We start from the raw sequence: 23,934 nt of genomic DNA, 5'->3' as shown, positions 1-23,934 counted from the left end.
TTTCTATTTAACATGGATATCAGTTAAATAAAACTCCTAGCACACTGGATATGTGATAAAACACTTTCAATGTGGAACTTCGGGGAACAAGAACTTTTTAAGACCCCGAAATGTAGTAAGTTCCTCGTGATGAGGTGCACTTGAGAGGTATGCCGTCAACAACACACATGCGCATTCTAAAATAATATTTACATAACTGTTCCAGTATTGGTTATGAAGTGCCAGTTTTGATTTCCCCCCCCTGCACTTTGGAAGTCAGCGAAAAGGCCTTGGTTTGAAGTGCCAATTCGTAGCTTTCAGCGAACCTTGCTATCAGGAAGAAGGCAAGAGCTAAACTGGGAAAATTCTACGTGATTTTTTTTCACGATTCAACAATTTAAGACACTGGTGTTAAACAAGGTTAAACTATTTGGGCCATCTAAATTCCACTCTTCCAATTTTCCCTTAAAACTACCTTCCTCGAGCTGTACTGCTGATCTAACCAGCATATCCTATAACTGAAAAGTTCATCTCTACTTGATTCCCAAGTAGACTATTCTCTATCTGTAAAGCCTAGCACTTACTCCTACAGTACTTGCACCTTGATAAAGCACTCTTATTATAGATAGTACCCCACCAGCCTAAAACCCACTTCCCGGAGTCCTTTGAAAGTCACTTTATCTACTACTTCTAGTATGTCGAGGATCAGTTGCTAGTGTCCTCTCCAGCTCAACTGGTGAACCTGGGAATATTGAGGCAATGTTACAACTGCCTCATGTACACAGACAATCCTCTCCTTCTCCCACAAAACACAAATACATGCGAGAGATGCAACTATACGGCCAAACTGGAGGCTGAGCTCTCTCAACATAGGACTGGCAAGACCAGACAGGAGGAGAAGGTAACCACACACAATACATACCCAGTCACACATGGTACCATCACAACTTCAAATCATACACATACTCACACAAAGACATACTCGGAGGCTCTGATCAAAAATTTACTAAAACAGCAGAGGCCACCAAAGCAGACACCCAAACAACTACCACCTCACGACCCAACACATGCAACACATAGACCACACAGTCAGAGTGTCAAACAGTCACAGCCCTTAAGGCCAAACAAAATGCCAGACACACTTGTCATTGGTGATTCCATAGTCAGACACACTGACGTCCCACTCACCAGACTGAGTAAAGAGAAGGTCACAGTAAGCTGCCTGTCGGGCGCTAGAATCCGCCACATAACGCAAGCACTCAGGTCTCTCAACAGCAGGTACAAGTACGACTCAGTCATTGTCCACGCTGGTGTCAACGACCTGAGATGCAGCTCGTTGGACTACATGAAAAGGGACATCGAGGAGCTCTCTGATTATGTAGCCCAGGCAGGTATGACCCTGACCTTGAGCAGTATCCTACCTTCACCTAGAATGATGCCACAATACAGTGATAAGATGATCAGCTTTAATAATTGGCTTAAATTCTGGTGTCATTCAAAGGATCCAATGTCTGTCTGCCTGGGATGACATGCTGGACAAGCCACGCTGCTTCACAAGGGACGGCTTGCACCTGTCACCCTGGGCTTCGGATATTGGCAAAGGCTCTTGCCACCCCATAGTGCCTTTTTAGGCAAGGCTCAAATTCTAAACCTACCACCCTAGAACACCAAAAAGGAAAAAACTAAGGGTAATGCTGCTCAATGCCAGAAGTCTCAATCTCAAGATGCACGCACTCGAGGCCCTTCTCAATATGGAGAACATCGATGTCTGTGCTGTGACAGAAACCTGGTTCAAGGTTCCTGAGAGCACCCCAGCACTAACAGGTTTCACCTCATATCATGCCCGCCCCAAAATCCGGACAACACCAAGAAAGGAGGGGTGTCCATATTCATAAAGGACACCCACACCTCAAGGTTGGTGGCAACGCACGATGCATCGGAGACCATCCAGGTGCAATTAACCATAGGCAAGACTACTCTGCAATTTGTAGCATGTTACAGGCCACCCTCTCAAACTCAGGAACCTCACATGGCCTTCCTGAAAACATTGGAGGATAAATGTATCTCCAAACACCATCATACTAGGTGACTTCAACTACCCTAATATAGACTGGGAACACTACTCAAGCCCGAACACTCTAACCCAAAGATTCCTGGAGTTCATAAACTCAAATGCCATGGAACAACTAGTCACCATCCCCACAAGAGGAGAAAACATACTTGATCTCATCATCACGAACATGGGATCAAAATGTTCAACACCGAAGTATACCCCTCACTGGTGAGATCAGATCATAAACTAATCTCGCTGGAGGTCCTCATCCCGCCCCACCTGAAACAAAAAGACCACAGTGAAAAACTTCTCAAAAGCCGATTTCACACTTCTAAAAACTAGTGTGGTCTCCTTTAAGGCCCCTGAGCCAGTGGTAAACATTACTCAAACCGCTGAATCACTTACAAATGCCTTCTACCAGCACCTACAGGACTGCATGGATCAGGCAATCCCAAACAAAACTAAGACTCTCTGTACCAAAGGCAAGCATCCAGTCTGGTGGACCCCAGCCATAAACAAGCTCTACAACAAAAGGAGGAAGCTACTACAAGATAGAGCAAAATCCTTGAAAGGTAAGACACCTTTGATCATTATAAGTAAAAAACTAAGAGCTCTCATAAAATCATCCAAGGCAAATTTTGAGAGAAAAATCGCCAAGGACTCTAAAGAGAATCATAAGGCCTTCTTTAGCTATGTTAGAAACCTAGGAGGAAACTCCCACATATGCTCAGAATTAGTTCAAAATGATGTGAAAATTACTGAACCTACACACATTGCCAACATACTTGCTGACAGGTTCAGTGCAAACTTCTCCCCCCCCCAAAAGGAGAGATATCTATTCAGAGGATTGTAGCCCCCAAACATCTCCAACGCCCAGGTGAGAACTGCCTCACTAAGGCAAAAACACAGCATCCATGGGACCGGATGGTGTCCCCGGCTGTGTGCTTCATGAACTCAACGAGGAATTAAACCCACAGTTAGGACAGCTGTTTAATCTTAGCCTCACCTCAGGATACACCCAAGGAGTGGCGACGCAACTGTGGTCCCACTTCATAAGGGCGGTGCCTCCACAGACCCTGGAAATTACCGCCCATTAGCTTGACAAGCCTTATCTGCAAAGCCATGGAGAGGATCATAATGGAACTCATAAATAAAGACATAGGGAACTTGCAGACTTTGGATCCAACCCAGTTTGGCTTTGTCAAAGGCAGATCCTGCCTCTTAAACTTGGTTGACTTTTTCGAGACAGTCACCAAGGCCATTGATGAGGGAAAGGCAGTCCATACAGCCTACCTCGACCTGGCAAAGGCCTTCGACACAATACCCCACTCAGGTATCATCGAAAAACTCATCAGCTTGAATGTAAACCCATACATCACAAGATGGGTTGCAAACTGGCTAAGTGACAGAACCCACAGGGTCAGAGTTGCTGGAGCCATGTCAGACTCAAAGCCTGTCACAAGTGGTGTCCCACAGGGCTCAGTCCTGGGTCCACTCTTGTTCGGCATCTACTTTTCTGAAGTACAAGCAAACACAGGAGGGTTATGGCTGACAAAGTTTGCAGATTACTGCAAACTGGCGCCATAGTCGAAAACACATCTGACACAGATATCCTCCAGAAGGGCCTCACAGAAACGGATAACTGGTGCCAGAGCCATGGCCTGAAGTTAAACGCCAAAAATGCATAGTCATACCCTTCGGGAAAAACAAGGTTACCCCTAGCTACCATATAGGTGGCAATCCACTGAGCACAGAAAAAGTCATCAGAGATCTGGGGACCCAGGTTGACAGTAGCCTTTCGTTTGACACTCATGTTGCTAAAGTAGTTAGGAAAACCTTCTATATCACCCACCTGATCATGAAGGGATTCACATCTAGATCAAGGGAGGTCATCGTCCCCTGTACTCATCACTCATTAGACCTATGATTGAGTACAATGCCCGTTCGAATGTATCTGACTAGACACCTGCTGCAGCTTGAAAGGCCCCAAAAGTTCCTCACCAAAAGGATAAAGGGTCTCAAAAATATGTCTTATGCTGCCCGACTGAAAGAACTCCAGCTCTATTCAGTCTCATACCACTTGCTCAGAGGTGACCTGTGCCTGACATATAAGGCCATGTCAAACCCAGATTTGATGAATATGCTTCACCTCAAAAAATCTAGATCCTCAGAACCACAAGGGCGGAGACTTAAACCTTGACACGGTTATAAATAGAACGTGCTGGAGGGACAGATTCATCACCCAGAGACTCCCTATGCTGTGGAACAAAATCCCGGTACATGTGAGGCAGAGCACCTCTCTGGCCTTGTTCAAGAGGAATCTTGACCAATGGATGGGAGATTGCAGATATACCCCAGGGATTACTTCAGTGTCACTGCTTGACAGAGGCACAGCAAAATGATAGGCATAGTTTTTATTCAAACTAAAGGGGTGGCGAAAGCCACATAACTATGGGCTAGGCTTATAAATGCCCTTGGGCAGATAGCCTAGTATGAACCTATGAACCTATGATAATTCTACAAATACTCAGAATAGGTTCTGAGTCCATTATGTTCCCTCCAAAATGTTCAATGTCTCTTATTAAACGGTTATGCACTGATACAGCAGTAGAGGGTTGCAGCCATAAAGGAAATGCCAGGAGTTGTTACAGGCAAAGACCTAAAATGGTGACAAGTTTTATATATTGCTCCTATAAATTTAGAAAGTTGCTAGAATAAATTGTTTGGCGTCATTATGCATTTTCTGAAGGATAAAGTCTGAAACTCAAACGTCTGTTATTGTTTAGTTAATTCAATCCTTACTGATTTGTCAGAAAAGCATAAATGTCACGAGGAACAGACGAAAACGATGCAAAAAGCTTGACATTATGCGAAAAATCTTGATAGTTTTATAGTTCCACGTTATCAGAGTTCCATGTTTTGGAGATGGAAAGCCGAGAGCTACGCTTAGAAAGTTTTTCGAAAAGTACATCGTAGAGTATGTGATGTTGAATTTCTTCCTTTATGTTTATATATTGTAAATAATATGTTAACTTAAAAATGAAAGGAACAAACGTGTATCTTCTGAAATAAAATGTCTGCAACTCTAATGATTATCATTGTTTACTGGACCGGGAAAAGCCGAAAGAAACAACAAACAAACTGATTAATTGTATTTGATTATAACCCACCACTTTTTTTCCTTTAAAAATAAAATTTTAGAGGGACAGAGCCAATATGTGAGCATAAACTACACAGTTTACAGGCTGGTTCTTTTCTGAGTCTGCTGACAAAAGTTGAGAGGTATAGACATGACAGAGTGGAAGTTTATACTGATAAACATAGCCGTTAACCTTTCACCTCCAAAATGAGGAGCAAAAGCCGTCATAATGTGGAATGTTGAACACGTACCAATGGTTTACTAAGAACTTCAATAGGAAGATCTTATGATGGTTAAAACATGCTGGTTTTACTTATAAAATATCTTTTTAGTGAATTAAAACGATTAATTTCTATTTAACATGGATATCAGTTAAATAAAACTCCTAGCACACTGGATATGTGATAAAACACTTTCAATGTGGAACTTCGGGGAACAAGAACTTTTTAAGACCCCGAAATGTAGTAAGTTCCTCGTGATGAGGTGCACTTGAGAGGTATGCCGTCAACAACACACATGCGCATTGTAAAATAATATTTACATAACTGTTCCAGTATTGGTTATGAAATGCCAGTTTTGATTTCCACTTTTGGTTGAAGTGAAATTTAAAACCGCCAGAGAGCAATATGATAAAAAGAGATTATGAAGACACGGGTGGAGTCGGGACTCGGGACTGATGTCACAGCAGGAAGTTCACTGCGGTGCTGCAAGGAGGCGTGTGTGGAAGTTTGGAGTTGCCACTGGCAACTGCAGTGGCCGGAGTTGGACTTTTGGAAGGCAGCGAAAAGGGCCTTGGTTTGAGTAGTCTCAGATTGGGCTTGGCACTTCTGGTGTGTCATTATTGCGGATGGCAGCTTGTCAGTCGGAACTCTTGCTATCTGACATGTGGCAACAGAAGGCAACGGAGCTAAACTGTGGAAAAAATAAAATATCTACAATGGTGAGTTGCCTTTTTGTGTTTCACAGTTATCTTCAACAAGCTTGGTGTGTAGTTTACGTCTGCACAAGCTATAGCGACTGGTGTTTAAATGGGGCAGCAGGATTTTATTTGGGGCGACTGACGGGTGTGGACATAACGGGATTGGGCGGGACATGGTGTGTCCCCCCCACCCCCGTAGCCATTAACTACGCCCAGATTAGTTCCTAAGGCTGTGATAGTAATTTCAGGGCTACATTCTGGTTTGGAAGCGCAATAGTTAGTTACTTTAGTCTGTCACCTACGAATGTGGGCAGTGCTTATACCGTTAAGCATAAGGAAAATTTTAGGAGTTGGAGCGGCGCCGTTGGGAGACTACTGGCAATGTACATTGTATACTAGTAGCTTGCGAACTTCATACAATTATTGTTTAATAAGATACGTTGTGTTGATTTTTCAACAGTACCTCCCTAGTTGCGCAGTAGCAAGTCCCGCCTAAATCCCGCCCATCACCCAACACCCGGTGACTTACTCCAATAATGAATGAATATTCATTGTGATTTCTTCACTGGCCTCATGATTATTCGTCGGAAGCACATTAAACTTTGGAAGCTCAAGAAGATCGTGGGTTATAAAATCCCTCCCAAATATTGTCTTTACCTGTTTGATACTTCTTCTGAAAACATGCCACTTGCCCAGTAGGAGTAACTTCGTCACAGAAGTTTAAATATATTGTACTTCTATTATAATGGGTGAAATTATAGCGAGGAGTTTTAAGTTGTAAACGCAGAAACGTGACATTTTTTAAGCTAGTTCTTCTGATTTTGTATTCTGGAAATGAAACTCTTGTTTTTTTGACATGTGATTAATCTTTTAACTTGAAGCCTGATTGCCATAAATCATGGCTTAATGTGTCAGAGATAATTTTCTTTTTAGTGCAATATGCAGTGGTGAGGATCATGCAAGACTTGGTAATTACATAGTTTGAGGTTTACTATCATTCATGTATTTGTTTTTCTGTTGTCACACGTGTTTTCCAGCAGTGCTGTCATGGTAATGTAAGCACAATTAGTGATGATGATAATTAATCAGCAGCAGTGACCAAAATATAGTACTTTGTGTAGCCTTTATGCTTTCTGTCATTGGAGAAGTTGCCAAGTTCCCTATGAGAATAGTTTCTGTTTTTCTTTCACTTTTGTAATGTTTTATTAGGGGTTAACAAAACATAATTTATTCACTTGTGAAAAAGTAATGTATAATTCAGGCTTGGACATCAGTCTTTGAAACTACATACTGACATACATGTGCAGCCATGTCCATTATAATGATGCATTACATATATCCAACCATATATATTGTGTGACTTGTATACATACATTTACATATACACCTCTCTATCATATATATATATACACACATACATATATGTATAGAGAGAAAGAGATATACAGACATGTGTGTGTGCATTGCTACGAGCATATTATATATATTATACAAGACCCATCTGTTCTTTACCATACCACAGAACTGAAAGTGAATGTATATATAGCAGACAAGACCCCATCTGTTCTTTACCACACCACAGAACTGAAAGTGAATGTCCTGCACTTTTGTTCTGAGTATCAGATTTTACATTTTAAATTTAGAGCATCCACCATTGGCTCTCATACTGTGCCATAATAAAACTCTCAAGCTGCATTGAAATGTTCTCTAGACCTCCTGCTACAAGAAAAAGCATATATTGTATGGTATACAGTACATTATATATTTTTTTTCATAAGTTTTCTGCCTGCAACCTGCATTCACATAAAACTATACTCAGTAGAAGTAAGATGGGCCTCCCACCTAGGCTGGTCTTACCATGTGAGAAATGCTGGTATAAAAATGAGAGCAAAATCTGCTTCTAGAACCTTGGTAGTTTGTTGTTCCCTATAAGCAAAAAATACAAGATTAGTTTGTAGATACTGGAAAGCTGAAGATCTTCTCATAGGGCAGAGCAAAACGTTGAATGTCTATTATCTTAAGTTTTTTTAATTCTCAATCAGTATTAAAAAGCTACTTCCTGTTATTTGCAAATTGTACTAAAAATGACTTACAACTTTCCTGACTGCATTAATTTTTCATCCTGGTAGACATTAAAGCAATATGATTCATATTATTACAGTCATGTTAAGGAAGAGTACATTTGAAGGCAAATCTGAGAACTTAGACATTGTGTGTAGTCTAGAGAACTCTTAGTGAAAGAGGAAGAACTTTGTTCTCTACGCACAGGTTAACACAGTCCCTAGATGGTACACATTTACAGTATGTTTACTCTTGTTACTCTGCCAGGAGACATATAAAATATGCCACAATTCAGTTTCTGAAGTTTATGTATTCAATAATTGGAATATGTAATTACCTGAAGCAAAGGTTGACTATTTAAAACTACCTTGCATTTGCCCTTATGGCTGTGTTAAGGCCAAAAAAGTTTAACAGTAACTTTTTTTTAATTACCCTTTACATTTTTCTGTGCCTGAAAGCAGGAGTTTGTTCAAATAAATAAAATAAATAAGTAAATAGAGTGTATTCAACCTTTCTAGATTACCTACTGTGTGTTTTTTAATTTCTCCAAGTCTTTTGGGTTACTTATGCCATGACAGGAATGGACCCCATTCCTAAGCCAAAGTATGATTAAAGTTCATGAAATTAGTATTGTTTCAATCTTTGATGTCAGCCAGTAGTGCTCTTCCCAGCACCCGCAATGTGACCAGTAATGACTCCTGCAATTCGTATGGGGTTACATGGATTGGTAACATATCTCAATACAATTGTAAATTCTTTTTTATAAGACCCGTTGCTCCTACTACTATTGAAACTGCCATGACAGGAATGGACCCCATTCCTAAGCCAAAGTATGATTAAAGTTCATGAAATTAGTATTGTTTCAATCTTTGATGTCAGCCAGTAGTGCGCTTCCCAGCACCCGCAATGTGACCAGTAATGACTCCTGCAATTCGTATGGGGTTACATGGATTGGTAACATATCTAAATACAATTGTAAATTCTTTTTTATAAGACCCGTTGCTCCTACTACTATTGAAACTGTCTGGGTATCTTTCTTCTACATGGCTCTCGTTTCTGCCTGCAGATCCTGGTATTTTATGATTTTGTGTTTCTCTGTACACAATACACTATAGTCAGTGGGTGTGGCAAGATCAATGCTACTTTTGTCTTCTTTTCTTGGAGGACTATATCCAGTTTTCTAGCATTTGTCTTTTGAGCTGTTGGTAATGGGTGATCCCATGTGATATAAACTTCATTTTCTATGATGCTTTGTGGCTCATGTTTCCAGTGTTTTTCAGCCACTTCGATACCATAATGTTTGCACAATCCCCAGTGCAACAGTCTCGCCACATTATTATGCCTTTCAATATATGGTCCTTCTGCCATTAGTGTGTCGCAACCAGCAACAAGGTGTGTGACTGTTTCCAATTCGGTTTTACAAAACCTACATTGTCAGTTTCTCCCACATGTTCAATGGACTTTATAAACCAGCTTGTACATAGCCTACTATCTTGGGCTGCCAGTATTAACCTTTCATTTGTTGGTTTGAATTTGCCTGTCCTTAACCATTCCCGAGTTCGTTGTTGATCAACGTGAGGCTCTTCCAGAAGTTTTCTATACTTGCAACTATATTTTTGTTTTTTTCACATTTCTTGCCTTCTCATCTGGTCCTTCACCTTATACAGTTGCTTTTGTTTTTTGGCACATTCAGTTGCTGCCTGTTTTTTTATATACTTCTGGTTTGATTTCCATTCCTGCTTGTTGTCAATATGCTTCTGCTCGATTAAGCAGAGAGGTCACCTTAGATTTATTCTCCTCTGTTTCAAAACTTTCTCTACATTTGGATCTTGTGAGGTCAGTAGATGTGTGTGGAGTCCCATGATTGCAGATCCATACATGTAATCAATTTCAAGGAGGCCCGTCCCTCCTTCGGAATGGGGAATATATAATCTTGGTATACACTGATTTTTATAAATCTTTTGGTGAGCATGAAGCATCCTTCTTCTTTTAATATCTAATCCATCCAACACTTTTTGTTGGGGGCCAGTCAATCACTCCAAAACTGTATGTTAGGACAGGAAGGGCAAATTGATTTATAGCTTGGATCTTGTTACTAGATATCAATGCTGTTCTCAGGATTAATTTAAGTCGTCTTAAGTATTCCTTACTGAATTTTTTTCGCATTTGTTCATGTTTTATTGCTGATCCTTCATCAATTCCCATGTATTTATACACTCCCTCCTGCTCAAGTTCTTTTATATCAAATTCTTGTCCCAAACTGAAGTTTTCCTGGTGCTGCAGTTTTCCTGCTTTAAAGGTTGGTTTTGCACATCTATCAAGATCAAATGACATTCTAATATCATCTGAAAAAGTTTTGACTACCTGCAGCTGTGCTTTCAGTTCCTCATTTGATGAGCTATACAGTTTTAAATCATCGACAAAGAGAAGGTGAGAAGTCATTAGACTTTGTTGTTTTCTAGGAGCCAAATTGTAGCCATGGCCTAAGCTGTTGAATAAACAGCTTAATGGATTAAGAGCAAGGCAGAATAGCAATGGTGACAGAGTCACCCTGGAATATCCTCCTTTGAATTTTTATCCCTGGGATAATAATCAGTCCTTTATCATGGCTTAATTGCAAAGTGGTCTTCCACTGTTTCATGGTTACTGTAATGTAGTCGATCAGTGTAGGGTGTATCTTATACATTTTTAAATACTCTTTTATCCATGAATGTGGGATACTATCAAATGCTTTTTTGTAGTCAATCCATGCCAGACTTAGATTCTTCCGCTTTTTACAGTGCTCCACTATGACTTTATTTAACAACAAATGATCTTTTGTTCCATATGACTTTCTTTTATTGCCCTTTTGTTCTGCTGCCTTGATATTTGACTAGAAACTCAGTAGGTGTAATTTCCCATGTATAGTTTATACGTCGTCGGAGGGCAAGTTATTGGTATATTAGGGTAGCTTTCAGGTTCACTCTTTAAGTAAAAACATTGTTTTGCTTGTTGTCAGCCAGGTTGGTGTCTGTTCGGGGTGTGCATATAAATAGTTCTTACTCGTGGCTAAATCTTCATGCAAAGATGTCTATACTTTTAACCAAAAGTAAGATACTGCATCTGGGCCTGGGGTTTTTCAATTAGAGGCTTTTCATAACTTTGTTTCAATCTTTCTAGATGTTACTTCATCCCATTTCATAGCCTGTACCTTTTAAACGTCTTATTTTTCTTTTACTTCTTCTATCCATTTAGCATCTTTGTTATGTTCCACAGGATCTTCATAGATACTTCTCCAACATGTATCTGTTTCTTCTTTTCTTGACTGTCTTCCAATTCCTTTTACCTTATTTCCCAGTTCTGTATAAAACCTTTTTGGGTTATCAATAAATTGCTTATCCATTTAGCATCTTTGTTATGTTCCACAGGATCTTCATAGATACTTCTCCAACATGTATCTGTTTCTTCTTTTCTTGACTGTCTTCCAATTCCTTTTACCTTATTTCCCAGTTCTGTATAAAACCTTTTTGGGTCATCAATAAATTGCTTATCCATTTAGCATCTTTGTTATGTTCCACAGGATCTTCATAGATACTTCTCCAACATGTATCTGTTTCTTCTTTTCTTGACTGTCTTTCAATTCCTTTTACCTTATTTCCCAGTTCTGTATAAAACCTTTTTGGGTCATCGATAAATTGCTTATTTTGTACTTTTCCTTTATATTTATCTGTGTATCTTCTAAGTTTTTCCACCTGTGCTGAAATTTTTAGTTTATTTGCAATAGTACATGATAGATCCTGGTCTCTTCTAATACAATGCATTGCTTTAATCACATCTGTCTTTCTTAGTATTTGTGTTGATCTATCCCCTCTTCTATAATCTTCTAACAATGACACTTCTTGTCTTAATTGCTTTATAATTTTCTCTGTTCGATACTTCCATGATGGTATTCGATTTCTTCTCTTTCTTTCCCTCACTACCCTGTGATCTTGTGGTAGAACTTTATCAGTTGTTAATTTAGCAGCACGGTAATATATCCTGTTTACTTCTGTTATATCACATGGATCTCTATGGACAGTCCTAAGTATTGCATTCATTTGTTTTATCAAACTTCTTACTTTTTGGGTTTTATTGACCTTCTGCAATATATTTCTCTCACTGATCTATATATTTATCCATGTTCATTAAGTCAATCAACTCTTCTCTTAGCTCATTTTCTTCCAAACTGAGGGCACATCCCTTGTTTTCCGTTTCCTGCGGGCATTCTATAGAAAGTTCTGTAGCATCTTTCTGTAGCACATTCCCTTCAATTTCATCTTGTCATCTGTTGCTCTGTCATATGGGAACTCACTGGCCTAGCACTCCTCAACATTGATTACATCAGAGTTTCCACGTTTCCTATTCCTTTCTTGCTGTCTAGCATCAAGTGAATGTTATGGCTTCCTGTGGAATGCTCCAAAATATCTTGATATGGCACCTGACCAGTTGCTTCCTGTTTCACTAGTTTCCCCCTAATTTGTATATCCATTGCTCTATCCTGTTGTGGTGCTTTTTGCATTCAATTTTCTTCACTGAATCCTTCTCTTTGCAGCTGCTCCATAATCTCAGTTTGTATTTCTTTTGATTTCTCCATTACTGATATCTTTTTCTGCTTTTCCTCTTAGTCTTCTTATTTTTTGTATTGTAAAGTTTTCCATATCTGGATTAATTTGCCTGTATTTCTCTTCAGAGATCTTTGGTGCTGCTCTTTTTATATTGGTTAGTTTTGCCTTCTCTTTTATATAAATATTACAGTATACTAAATCTCTTTTCCTTTCCCATGTCCATATTTCTTCTTCACAGGTCTCCCGATCTTCTTGCTTTTCCTTATTCTGGGGACTCGCTCTATCATGCTGTGATGTAGTCTGTGTTAGACTTTCTACATTAAATCCTTCACTTCACAGGCACTCCATAACTTCAACTTCTATTTCTTTAACTTCCGCTTTACTAATCTTTTTTTTCACATTACATCTTTGTGATATTATTTTTTTTATTGTAAAATTTTCCATACCTGGATGCCTTTGCCAGTATTTCTCTGTGAATATCTTTGAGACTGCCTTCTCTATGTTAGTTAACTTGGCTTTCTCCTTTGCATAAATAATGCACCATATCCAATGTCTCTTTCTTCCCCATTTCCATATTTTTTTATATTTTTCAAGTATCTCTAGGTTTTGTTTATATTTTTGCACTTCCTCAGATGCTTCTTTTTCCAAACAGATCAAAGTTTCTTGATCTATATACTGTTTTTCAAAAATCTGTTGTATTAACGAATACAAATTTTTATTTGAAGCTTCTGACAGTTTTTCCTGTGGAAGTATTTTTCTTTCCTCTAATTTCTCTCTGAATCATTTTGTATATCTTGTTTCTGGAAATTCTGGGCTTTTTACATAATAGTAACAATATATAATTTCTTTCTTATTCTCAATAGTCCAATCTATCGTCTTTTTTGTGATTTTTTTTTTTTGTGGAATGCTACTTCCTTATACAATAGGGGGGCCATCCTCCCTCTGGGCCTGGCCTGGCACCATTGTAGGAATGTTTCTGTATTTTGTGGATTCTACACTGTCATTTTTTCCAGTCCTGGCAACAGTGTGCCTGGCAGGATCGGGGACTTTTTTATCCTGGGTCCCCAGCTGTCGTTTTTGACTTGCTTCTGTCCATGATATATGCTATATAAATACAGCCTATATATCAGTGTCGCCTTGGTGAGATTTTGTCAAAAACAGGGTTAACCTTGCAAAGGTACTCGCCAAGACTTGAGAATGAATTCATTTTCAGCACTACTACTCTCCTTTGCTTGCTGACTTTTCATCTCTCCATTAGGACCTTACTGTGTGCTATTTCTGTAAGCTGCTGTATCTGTAAATGCATTGTCTCATACAGGTAACTCTGGAGGGAATGTGAGGTTTTCTGTTGCTGGCAGAAGCCATTTGGTTATTTATAAACACGTAATGTGTGTGGTGACCATGTGTTTGGGTCACAGTCCTATGACGAAGACACAGACACACACACAACCAGTTTTACTGACCCCTGTAAGAATATCTCACAGTTTTCTGTTGATAGAAAACTGGTGATTGTATTTAAACTTTGTGTAGTATACAAAGCTGTTCTCTTTCTACCATGTTGCATATGCCTTCTATTGGTCTGTTTTGAGAGCTGCTTTTCCTGAGGTTTCTTTTCTTGTCATCAGCACCATCACTATTTTCCCAGCCTCTTCCTAAACTTTACAGCAGTGATTATGACTCCCACTTTAATGAATTCATTTCCAGTAGATTTGGAGACATACATGACACTTCATGACCCCTGATACTACAGTTCTTCTTCTTCTTTCGGCTTTTTCCCGGTTAGGGGTCGCCACAACGGATTAACTGTCTGCTCATGACTGGCAGTGGAGTTTTACGGTGTCGAGTTGCCAGTCCGGCGCCCAACCTTCCACAGAAGGCACACACATGCACATTCCCGCACCTAAGCCCTCTTTAGATTGTCCAATCCACCTACTGCATGTCTTTGTGATATGGGAGGAAACCGGAGCACCTGGGGGAAACCCACGTGACCACAGGGAGGACATGCAGACTCTGCACAGAAGGCACCCCAGCCGAGAATCAAACCGGAGAACTTCTTGCTATGAGGCGGCAACGCTAACCACTGCACCACCGTGGCCGCTCACCCCTGATACTTTACAGTATGTGTCCAAAATACATGATACTACTTTTCTTTTTTTCCCCATTATTAATTATTCCTATTACCCAGCTAAGTGCCTCAGAATTATTCTGTGCAAATGAAACTTAACTATCCTATAGTCCTTTTTTTTTTTTTTTTAACCTTTTCTTCCTCCCACATATCTGATCATTAGCTGACCTCAGTGCATGTCTTCAATTACTGGGTCTACCTACCCCTGCTGTCTCCTCCACACTTACTCCAATTAAGGTTGAGGCAAGTGAAGGGATGGAGGCACCCTGGTAGAACCACACTGCTGCCATGAGAGTGTTTTTGCCCTATATGTTTCCTACCTATCTCCCTGCTCATTCCTATCCTAACCAAGGGGTTGGCGTGCAATGGGCATTGTAGTATTTGCCCACACCTGTGCATAAGTTCAGCCAGAGCACTGATGCCATACAGTAATATTCCTCATACTTTTCCAGCCTCTGCCAGGGTTAACGCATAGGTGCATCTAAGAGCATCCCCCAGGATGGGCATGCCCATCCAACCTGGCAGTATCTCAGATGTCTGAGCTTCTCATTGAACCCCAGTTGCCTGGGTCATCATCCTGGCTTTATCCCTCTGTGATATGGCACTGGCGCTTACTCCAAAACATACAATGAAGAGTAGGGCTTAAGGTCCATCTTTCTTTTCAGCCATTGGTTATATTCAGCTTTATTACAAATAAAGGATAAGATCATTTCTTGGCCCTCATTTAGAATTTCTGTTCAGGAGTGATTTGCATCTACTGAAAATGGGGAAGATGGTCTTCTTCAGTTACATTAAGTGGGGGCATTTTCATAGAGATATTGACCTTCCTGCTTTCCTTCTTTGCCTGTCAGTGCTATATGCACTGAGAATCTGTAGGTGCTGTATTTTCTTTTTCTGACCACTTCTGTGTGTTTTATTGCACTAGGTTTGGTTAACAAGTTTTTGTTTTCATTTCTCCACTGTGGGACAGACACTTATTAAATAAATTCTGATCCTCCAGATATAAAGCTTCCCACAATGCTTGTCAACTGTGGTAGCAAAAAGGCTTGCTGATTTAATAGTAATTTTGTATTTAAAATTAACTGTTTTCCAATTTTGCATATGAGGGTAATACATTCTTGGAATATTGTTTGATCATTGTCTTTTTATTTATAGATTTTTTTCTTTGTGATGTTTCAACTTGAAGAGAAAGGCCTCTATTTTTATGATGCAACTTTACTTTGCCAAGCAGAATGACCTTTCCCATTGTTATGCTGTGTGGCCATCTAATACCTTTGCCTTATCTTGAACTCTGTGACAATTGTATGCAGTCGTATGCCGTGAAAAATTCCAGGTCACATTAATTGCTGTATACTTATTCATTAGATTTGCTGAAATGATGATTACTGGTAACTATGCTTATAATGTACTGGATCAACTCTCTGGTCTGGTAGGTCTATTCCCTGTTTCAAACTGCAAATTGATTTACGTAAAGGCAGTTTTAGAGATTCACTTTTTTTAACCAGGAGTTTCTGGCTGAACTTCTTTCTGTGGTATCTGCTGTATTAGTGGTGGCCATCAGATGTTTTCCATTAAGTAGAAATCTGATTGCATGTTTTTCTTTCTAGTGCTGGAGCAGATGAGTGTATAATTTTTTTGCTTGTCATTGGCTGTGAAGGGCTGAATGACAAGATCATCCGTTAGACCTTTTTAATGCATATCTTGTGTTTTCTAGCAAAATAAGTGTCTACATGTAGATATTACATTCCACTTAGTGTTTTCTTCTGATTTTGGTAGCTAACAGAGACTATAAAGATGATATCTCACCCATGTTGATGTATTATTTTATTCCTTGTGATGTATTTTTCTGGGTGCATTACCAGATTTAAAACTGGCATGCCAAAAAAAAATAAAACATTTTTTCATGATTTAATATATATTGTACCTAAAATTGTTAGTTTCCTTGCTTGTCTTTTGTTATTTAGTATACACAAATATTTGTCAGTTATTTCTAGTTTTTAATATTTTTGTCTGGTATTGCAGCTGTACCTTTGCAGTTTGAAAGTTATTCCTTTTTCCATTTTCCTTTTCTTTTTCAGCTTTCATTATTTGCTTTGGAATCTCACTTTCCTTAGCTTTTTCCAATCTCTCAGTCATGTTTCCTTATCTTCAGTCACACTTTCCTTCCTACAAACCTCACTAAGCTTTTTCGTCTGATTTCCTACTTTACAAATACCAGATATTCTATCACTAACTCATAATTTCTTTCCTTCCAATGTATTGACATCATTTAACTAAATTCTAGTTTCCTCATTTCACTGCTTGAACCCATACACTACTCGCTTTGAGTTTGCAATCAAAATGTGGAAATGCAGTTTGATGATAATGGGTCTGTCTTATGAATGCCCGTAATGTTGAACTGAAAATAATATGACTTTATCTCAGCAAAAGTGTATCCACATTCGCTAATATGAAGTCAACATTTTGAATTGAGATGGCGATAGTGTGGATCGGAAAATGCTCCCTTTTCCTCACTTCACTGTAGTACAATCTTGAAGTTGTTAGATATAATGTGCAGGGGTGGCTTGCCCCCCTGCAGAAACATTACCAGTAGCACAGACTTTTGACACTGGAACTTCCGGTGTTCGAATGTCAGTTCTGTGGTTACCATTTCTGACATTTTGGTAATTCTGTATTACCAAATGCGGCTAAACAGTTCTATCATTTTGTGGAAAAATGTTTTGATTTTCCACATTTTGATAGTAAATCTTCACTCTGTCTTTACTTCTTTTCCCTAACTAGCTCCTATCCCTCCAATGAAAAATGAAACCGGCACAGTCTCCATAAACAGGGTATCTTTTTTTCTGCTGATAATCATACTTTTCCAACTTCATGTCATGGCAGATCATCTGGTAGCAGCTTCACAACACATGTATATACCATCTGCCCCTTACAACATAGTCAGTCAGGCTTTATCCTTTGATGTCTACTTTCCCCTTAAGTAACGTAGTTTTAAGCACGTTCTGTGCAGTTGTGTTATGTTTTGGCTACACGTAGCTACAGATACCTTAACCTTCTTTACACCTTTATTCTCCCTACTTCTTTCCTTTTGGCCTTTCCATTACACTATAGATACGTTGCAGTCCCAAAACGTATGTTCCCAGTTACCTTTTTCTTCCCTATCATACCTCCAACATTTGCCATCTACCCCAGTAAAAAAAAAAAAGCTTTGGAGTCTGCTTTGGGTGTAAACGTATCTGTGTAAACACTTCCAAGCAAATATCCTAAGTCTTCTAGACTTTACTGCATATTTGGGAGCCATATGTATGTCCTCCCATTGCTTTTTTTTTGTGAATTACATATGTAATCTCTCCTCCCAATCTTTTCTAACCTCTTCTGATTTGAAATTTTTAGTTATTGTGCAATATTTTATATGTCCTACTAATTATCCTTTTTTTAACAGCTGCTTCTGTTCTAGACTCAATTAAAAACTCAACCAATACAAGTCTTTAATTTAGAATTCCTGTATCCCTTTCTCGTCTATACTGTGATATCGGTCTCTGATAGGGAAGGCAATTACTTGTCTACAATCCAAATATCTTCTTGGCCTTTTCCCATTCTATTACCTTTCCTTGTCTAATTATTTGTTCACAATACCTTGGTTCCTCTGCCAGCTTCCTGTAGTAAATTCTAGCTCCCTCTTGCCTTTTCTGTGTACCTCTAATTGTAGTCATCCCTGTTGACAGAATCTCCTTCCAACACTCCCATGCTGGCTTATTTCTAAGTATACTTTTTGCTGCTTTATGAAAGTAATATTCTATATGACCATTGCTATTTTCCTTAAGGATCTGCATCCAAACTCCCATTCTTTCCTTATTTCTTGAATTACCCCCCCCCCGGCCGCTTCATCATCATTCCTTTCCACTTTGAATTGTAGCTTTCCGCTTGTGTTATGTGTCAAAGCTGTCTAGCTAAAATATCCATTCAGATCAGGTAATCCCAAACTTCATTGTTCTGTTTGGAGGATCAACTTATCCCACTTCACTTTTGTTCTCTTCCCCTCACAAATAAAATAATTCAGCTGTATTAATTACTGTCCACAGCTTCACCTCTGCTTGAAAGAAAATATGTTTGAGCTATGTATAAAACTAAAGGGACTAAAACACTTTTACTGTTTGTGTCTTGCTATCCATATCCATAGGCAAGAACTTCCAGTTTCTCAGTTTTTGTATTAACTTTTGTTTACTTTCTTCCCACATATCTTTAGCTCCCATAACCAAATTCATTTTAATCCATACTGCTAAATACTTCATTTTATCATATCCACATAAATATTGGTATTGACAGACCAATTCATATGTGAGTACATAGGTTATAGCTATAGCTTTTGATGTATCATCCTTAATTTTATATCCCAAAAAACGGAACTGTCTCAGCATATTCCACAGCACTCAGATATACATTATGGTTCCATCAACTACAAACTAATATCATCTAGAAATAAAGCTCACTTTTCTAGAATACTATACCAATTTATATCCTTGAATTTCAGAGTACCTTATGTTTTTTGCCTGTGGCTCTAAATATAATGCAAATAACAAATGGGAAAGAGGACACCCTATCTGGTTCCTCTGTTCAGACACAACTTATCAGAGAGGACCCCCCCCCTTTGATTTTTGCCTCTGGTCCCTCATATATCCTTCTAGTTAACCTTATTATTGTATCGGGAAATGCTTCCATTGCCCTACTTATAAAATCCCAGCTTACTCTGTCAGATGCTTTCTTTGCATCAAGATCCAGCAATAACAGAGGTATTTCTTTCACTCTGCATCAGTCTGGATCATCATTGTTCTGTCAATGTTGTCAAATGTTTGCCTCCCCTCCACATCACCTTTGCCATTATTTTACCCATTATAGACAGACACTTTATAATCATGGTTTAGAATTGAAATGGGCCTATATGAAGCTGTATCAGATATTGTCTTTAGGTATTACAGCCACCATAGTTTTTTTTCCAGGATGTTGGTGCCTCTCCTCCTTTTAAAATATTCTTAAACAAAACCTTCCAGATCTTTATCACTTTCTTCTGTCCTAACTTCCACCAGACTATCATCTATTGCTGGAGACATTCCTGGAGATTGCTTATAAATTGCCATTTTTACCTCAACTGTTGTTGAGCCTCATCTGCCTCTAACCTTGGCATATTTAAATCTTCCATAAATATTCCGATTTGTGCTTTTTCTCGATTTCCCCACTACTCTGGTTTATACACATTTTCATAAAATTTCCAAAATATCTCTAATACATCTACAGGATCTCTGGTTATTTTTCTTGTTGTAGACTCTCTAAGTTTGGCAACAAACCTTTCTACTTTCTGTTGCCTAAGTCATAGCACCAAAAGTTTCTTTTATAGTAACTCCAGAGCACAAAAAACAGTTGCTTAACAGCAATATTTCTAAACTCATAGTTATTACCTGGGTACTCCTTTATGTTTACTGTAGCACTCTGCATTTGTACCTCCCTTTGTTCTGCGAGATTCCCTTATTAACAACTGTCAGGTTGTCTAAATAATTCTTATTATTTCTTAATCACATGTCTTTTTTTCTTTTATTTGTACCCTGTTTCTAAAATCCTCTTCCATTTTATCCATTCACTATCTGTAACTTCTGGAGTACTTTCTTCCCTAATAACTCCCGGATAATTCCCATCTTTTGAACAGGTAGGTGCGGAAGCATCAGTGTCTCATCTTTACTTCATTATTCTGCAGTTGTATCTTAGTAGTTATTGGCACATAATCTGAAATAGTTGCTGGATGTATATCAAAGTTCTGAAGTAAATGTACATGTTCCTGTAAAATATAATTTCTATCAAGTTTAGCCCAATTATTGTACCTTGAGGAATAATATGTAATTTTTTTGCTACTGAATTCACATCCTTCATAACAAATGTTTTCAGAAATCAATCCCCTTTTGTTATATTTTCCCTTGTGGGGCTCACAGATACATTCCCATTATTGCAAATCAAATCCCATTTCCCACCTAAAAGTAATATTCCCTGCTGAAAGGTGATTATTTCTTCCAATTTTAAAGCTCCAAAATAGCAGTTTTAGGTAGAATGTAAATACATGCCAGTGTAATCCTTATCCCATTTGTAGTAGCCCCTTACTACTACACATCTGCCATTATTATTTTTTCCTCTACTGGAGTTCCTCTAACAATTAATATAACTAATCCTCTTTTCCTTTGTCCCTGATATTCTGCAGAATATCCATCCTGGAATCCTTTCTTTATTAAAGTCACATCCTCATTTCTTTCCAAATATGTCTCCTGTAGCATTGCTATTTGCACTCTGTATTTCTTAATATAATTAAATATTCTTTCCTTTTTGTCTCTACCTGTGAGACCATTCACGTTCCAAGATAATATGGAAAGTGTTGCCATTATGATAAAAGTTGGTTTACCTTCATAATAGCGAAACACAGTGGTGCGATTGTTCATATGAGCGAATCGTAACCACGAAACTTACAACAGCGACAGTTGTAAATGTTCGAAAATCAGCAAATCGAAAAGCCAATTCGCTAATTTTCGAACATTAATGTTGAAAAAAAATTAGATAAAGTGTAATGCAGGGGAGCAAGCCCCCCTGCACCCCCCACACCCCCTATTTTAGTACTCTAACTCCGAGATCACACTACAGTGGGGAAAGGAACCATTTTCCAATCCCCACTATAGTGCAATCTGCCCCAGTATGTCGAATGTGCAATGAGTGAATCTCACTGTGCATTCGCTCATTGCACATTCAAACCTTTTTCTGTTCAGCATTTGCAAACTTTGCAAACTGCCTTTCAGAAAATTGCTATTCGTCCTTGTGCAATATGCACATGTAAAAGTAAACCTAAAGAGTCATTATTCCCACTTATTATATATGGCAGTTCTGTAATGCTTAATTTCAGCTTTTGTGATAAATGCACCCCGTTTGGTAGTTAATCCTTTTTACTGTTTTTTATTTTATCAGCATTGGAACCTGTGTGACATTTTACAAGAAATTTTGTTTTAATAAAAACTCTCAGACAAAAAGAAACACCCCAGAACACCCCATAACATTTTAATTTAATACAAACACACACAACTCTGGATATCTTCAAATGTTTGTTTATTTAATTTTGTTTACCGGGTTATGTCCAACTGGGCATGAGGTCCATTTTCAGCGGAGGCCCAGGGGGGAAATCTCCACACATAAAGTAAACAGTAATTAAATTAATTCCTCCTAATAGGAATATTTGTGACAAATAGGCAGCTTCTAACATAGGCCTTAGTTAACCTGCAATTGGGGTTATTTGTGCTAAAACAGGTGTTATAGCCTGTGCTTCTGTTTACACTAATTGGTGTCTATTCTTTTTTTTTTTTTAGCTTTATTCTCTCCTAAAGTACGTGCATGCCTTCAGAAATAATTAACTTTAAGCCTTGAAAAAAAACAAGTGTTCTGTGTTTTATTACCCTGTTATTAGCTTGCCTCCATGGAAAAGTAAGAGGACAAAGAAAACGGTATTCCTGTGTTGCAGTCTGAAAGACGAGCTGAAACATTTATTGCTGAAGGAAACCTTTTCATTTTATTTAGTGTTCTCATATTCGTTTCCACTTAAAATGTATTAGATTAAGCCAAGGGTCTTAATCCAGACATTCACCTATGCAAAAGTGATAGAAAACAGTCAGGCCCCAGTAGCCTAGGTTGGGATAATAGTTATGATGTTTACCTTAAAGACAAAATGTACAGGGTTTGATCCTCACATGGGGTAATTGGCTAGGCTTAAAATGACCCACAAAGGCAGCCTAATAATATTCTATGAACCTATTCAACATATCAGCTATATTATGATCTGTGTACCTTTGTCATCTCCCACCCCAGCAAACCAAGATTGCAACCTATTAACTTAAACATGCTTTTGTCTAACTTTTCTTCTCTTTTTGCACTGTAATGCCCACATTTCTTCAGACCAAAAAAGAAAGAAAGTGAAGAGGAAATAAAAATACCGCTGTTTACTTTAATAACACTATCACATACAAGAACAACTAAAATACTTTACAATAAAAATACACAATTTATATTATGAACAGTTTTATAGAAACACTGTTAAGAAAATACATTTGCTTGTAGTTACATTTTCCTTCTTCCCTGTCCCCTCCTCTCAGAATTCTTCCAAACATTAATGTCTTTTAGGTCTTCACAAGGTTAACAGTCAACAAAAGTCCACTCTTTCGACTTATTCATATACAGCTGTTTTTCCCAAATGTGATTGATGCTTTGCAGTCTCACATTTGTTTTGTTTACAGTAAACTCTCACTTATGTGGGAAGGAACCATAACTCTCAAGCAGTCCGAAAAAAAATCAAGGAAATGCAGTGCAATTTACATGTGTTGCACTTTCTGTATCACCCCACCCCCGCAGAAACATACCTTACATTTTTAAAGTTTTAGAGTTTTAAAAAGGAAGAGGGGAATAAATTCCTTCTCTCCCCAACCTAAGAACAAGTCAAACCAATCAAATGGTATAGGGTACAGTATTAGTCGGACCTATTTTTAATAGTAACTCTCAAGCAACCAGAAACTACTGTTATCAGGCATCTACCAATCCCCAAGGGTGACGTTAACTGAGAGTTTGCTGTAATTCCCATGTTGCTGGTCCTCTTCCTGTTCATTTCCATCTCCCAACTCCAGATTCCCCTTCAGTTCTACGTTGCTCCCGATTCTCCTGGTCAACTCCTGTGCTTTTCTCTGTCTCTCAAGCATTTTCCTATGGAACAGTAGAAAAGTTTCACTGGCAAAGTCTGTGTGCTTTATTATCAAAAGAATGTGAAGCAGAGTCCCCTTCGCTTTATGGCTTATTTTTGTTGAACAGTTTTTTGCATTTCCTCCTTAAGTTGTTCTGCATTAAAATGAATTTGATCATCCGGAGAAAAATACTCTGAAGACATCTGGATACAGTAGCTTGAATGTCGCACCTGCCTCTCGATATTCTGTGATTACTGGAATAAATTTGCTTCTCTTCTGTGTGGTGTGCAGTGAATAATCATTTTCCACAAAAACTCTACTGTCTCCA

The 23,934-nt window shown here is 38.6% G+C and overlaps 1 protein-coding gene across 1 annotated transcript in view; it reads left to right on the top strand.

Moving 5' to 3' along the window:
• Window positions 1–5,734: 5,734 nt before the first annotated feature.
• SPTLC3 (serine palmitoyltransferase long chain base subunit 3) overlaps window positions 5,735–23,934 on the top strand; it is a 1,995,977-nt gene continuing 1,977,777 nt past the window's right edge. The window contains exon 1 of the mRNA XM_044056235.1: window positions 5,735–6,111. Coding sequence (XP_043912170.1) covers window positions 6,019–6,111 — 93 coding nt within the window. The 5' untranslated portion in view covers window positions 5,735–6,018. The remainder of the gene's footprint in view (window positions 6,112–23,934) is intronic.

The sequence above is a fragment of the Protopterus annectens genome, chromosome 1.part2, assembly GCF_019279795.1.
Source record: "Protopterus annectens isolate FY-2018-M chromosome 1.part2, PAN1.0, whole genome shotgun sequence".
Classification (NCBI taxonomy): Eukaryota; Metazoa; Chordata; order Ceratodontiformes; family Protopteridae; genus Protopterus; species Protopterus annectens.
Note: the sequence above shows the minus strand (reverse complement) of the source record. Positions and strands in the feature narration are given on the sequence as shown.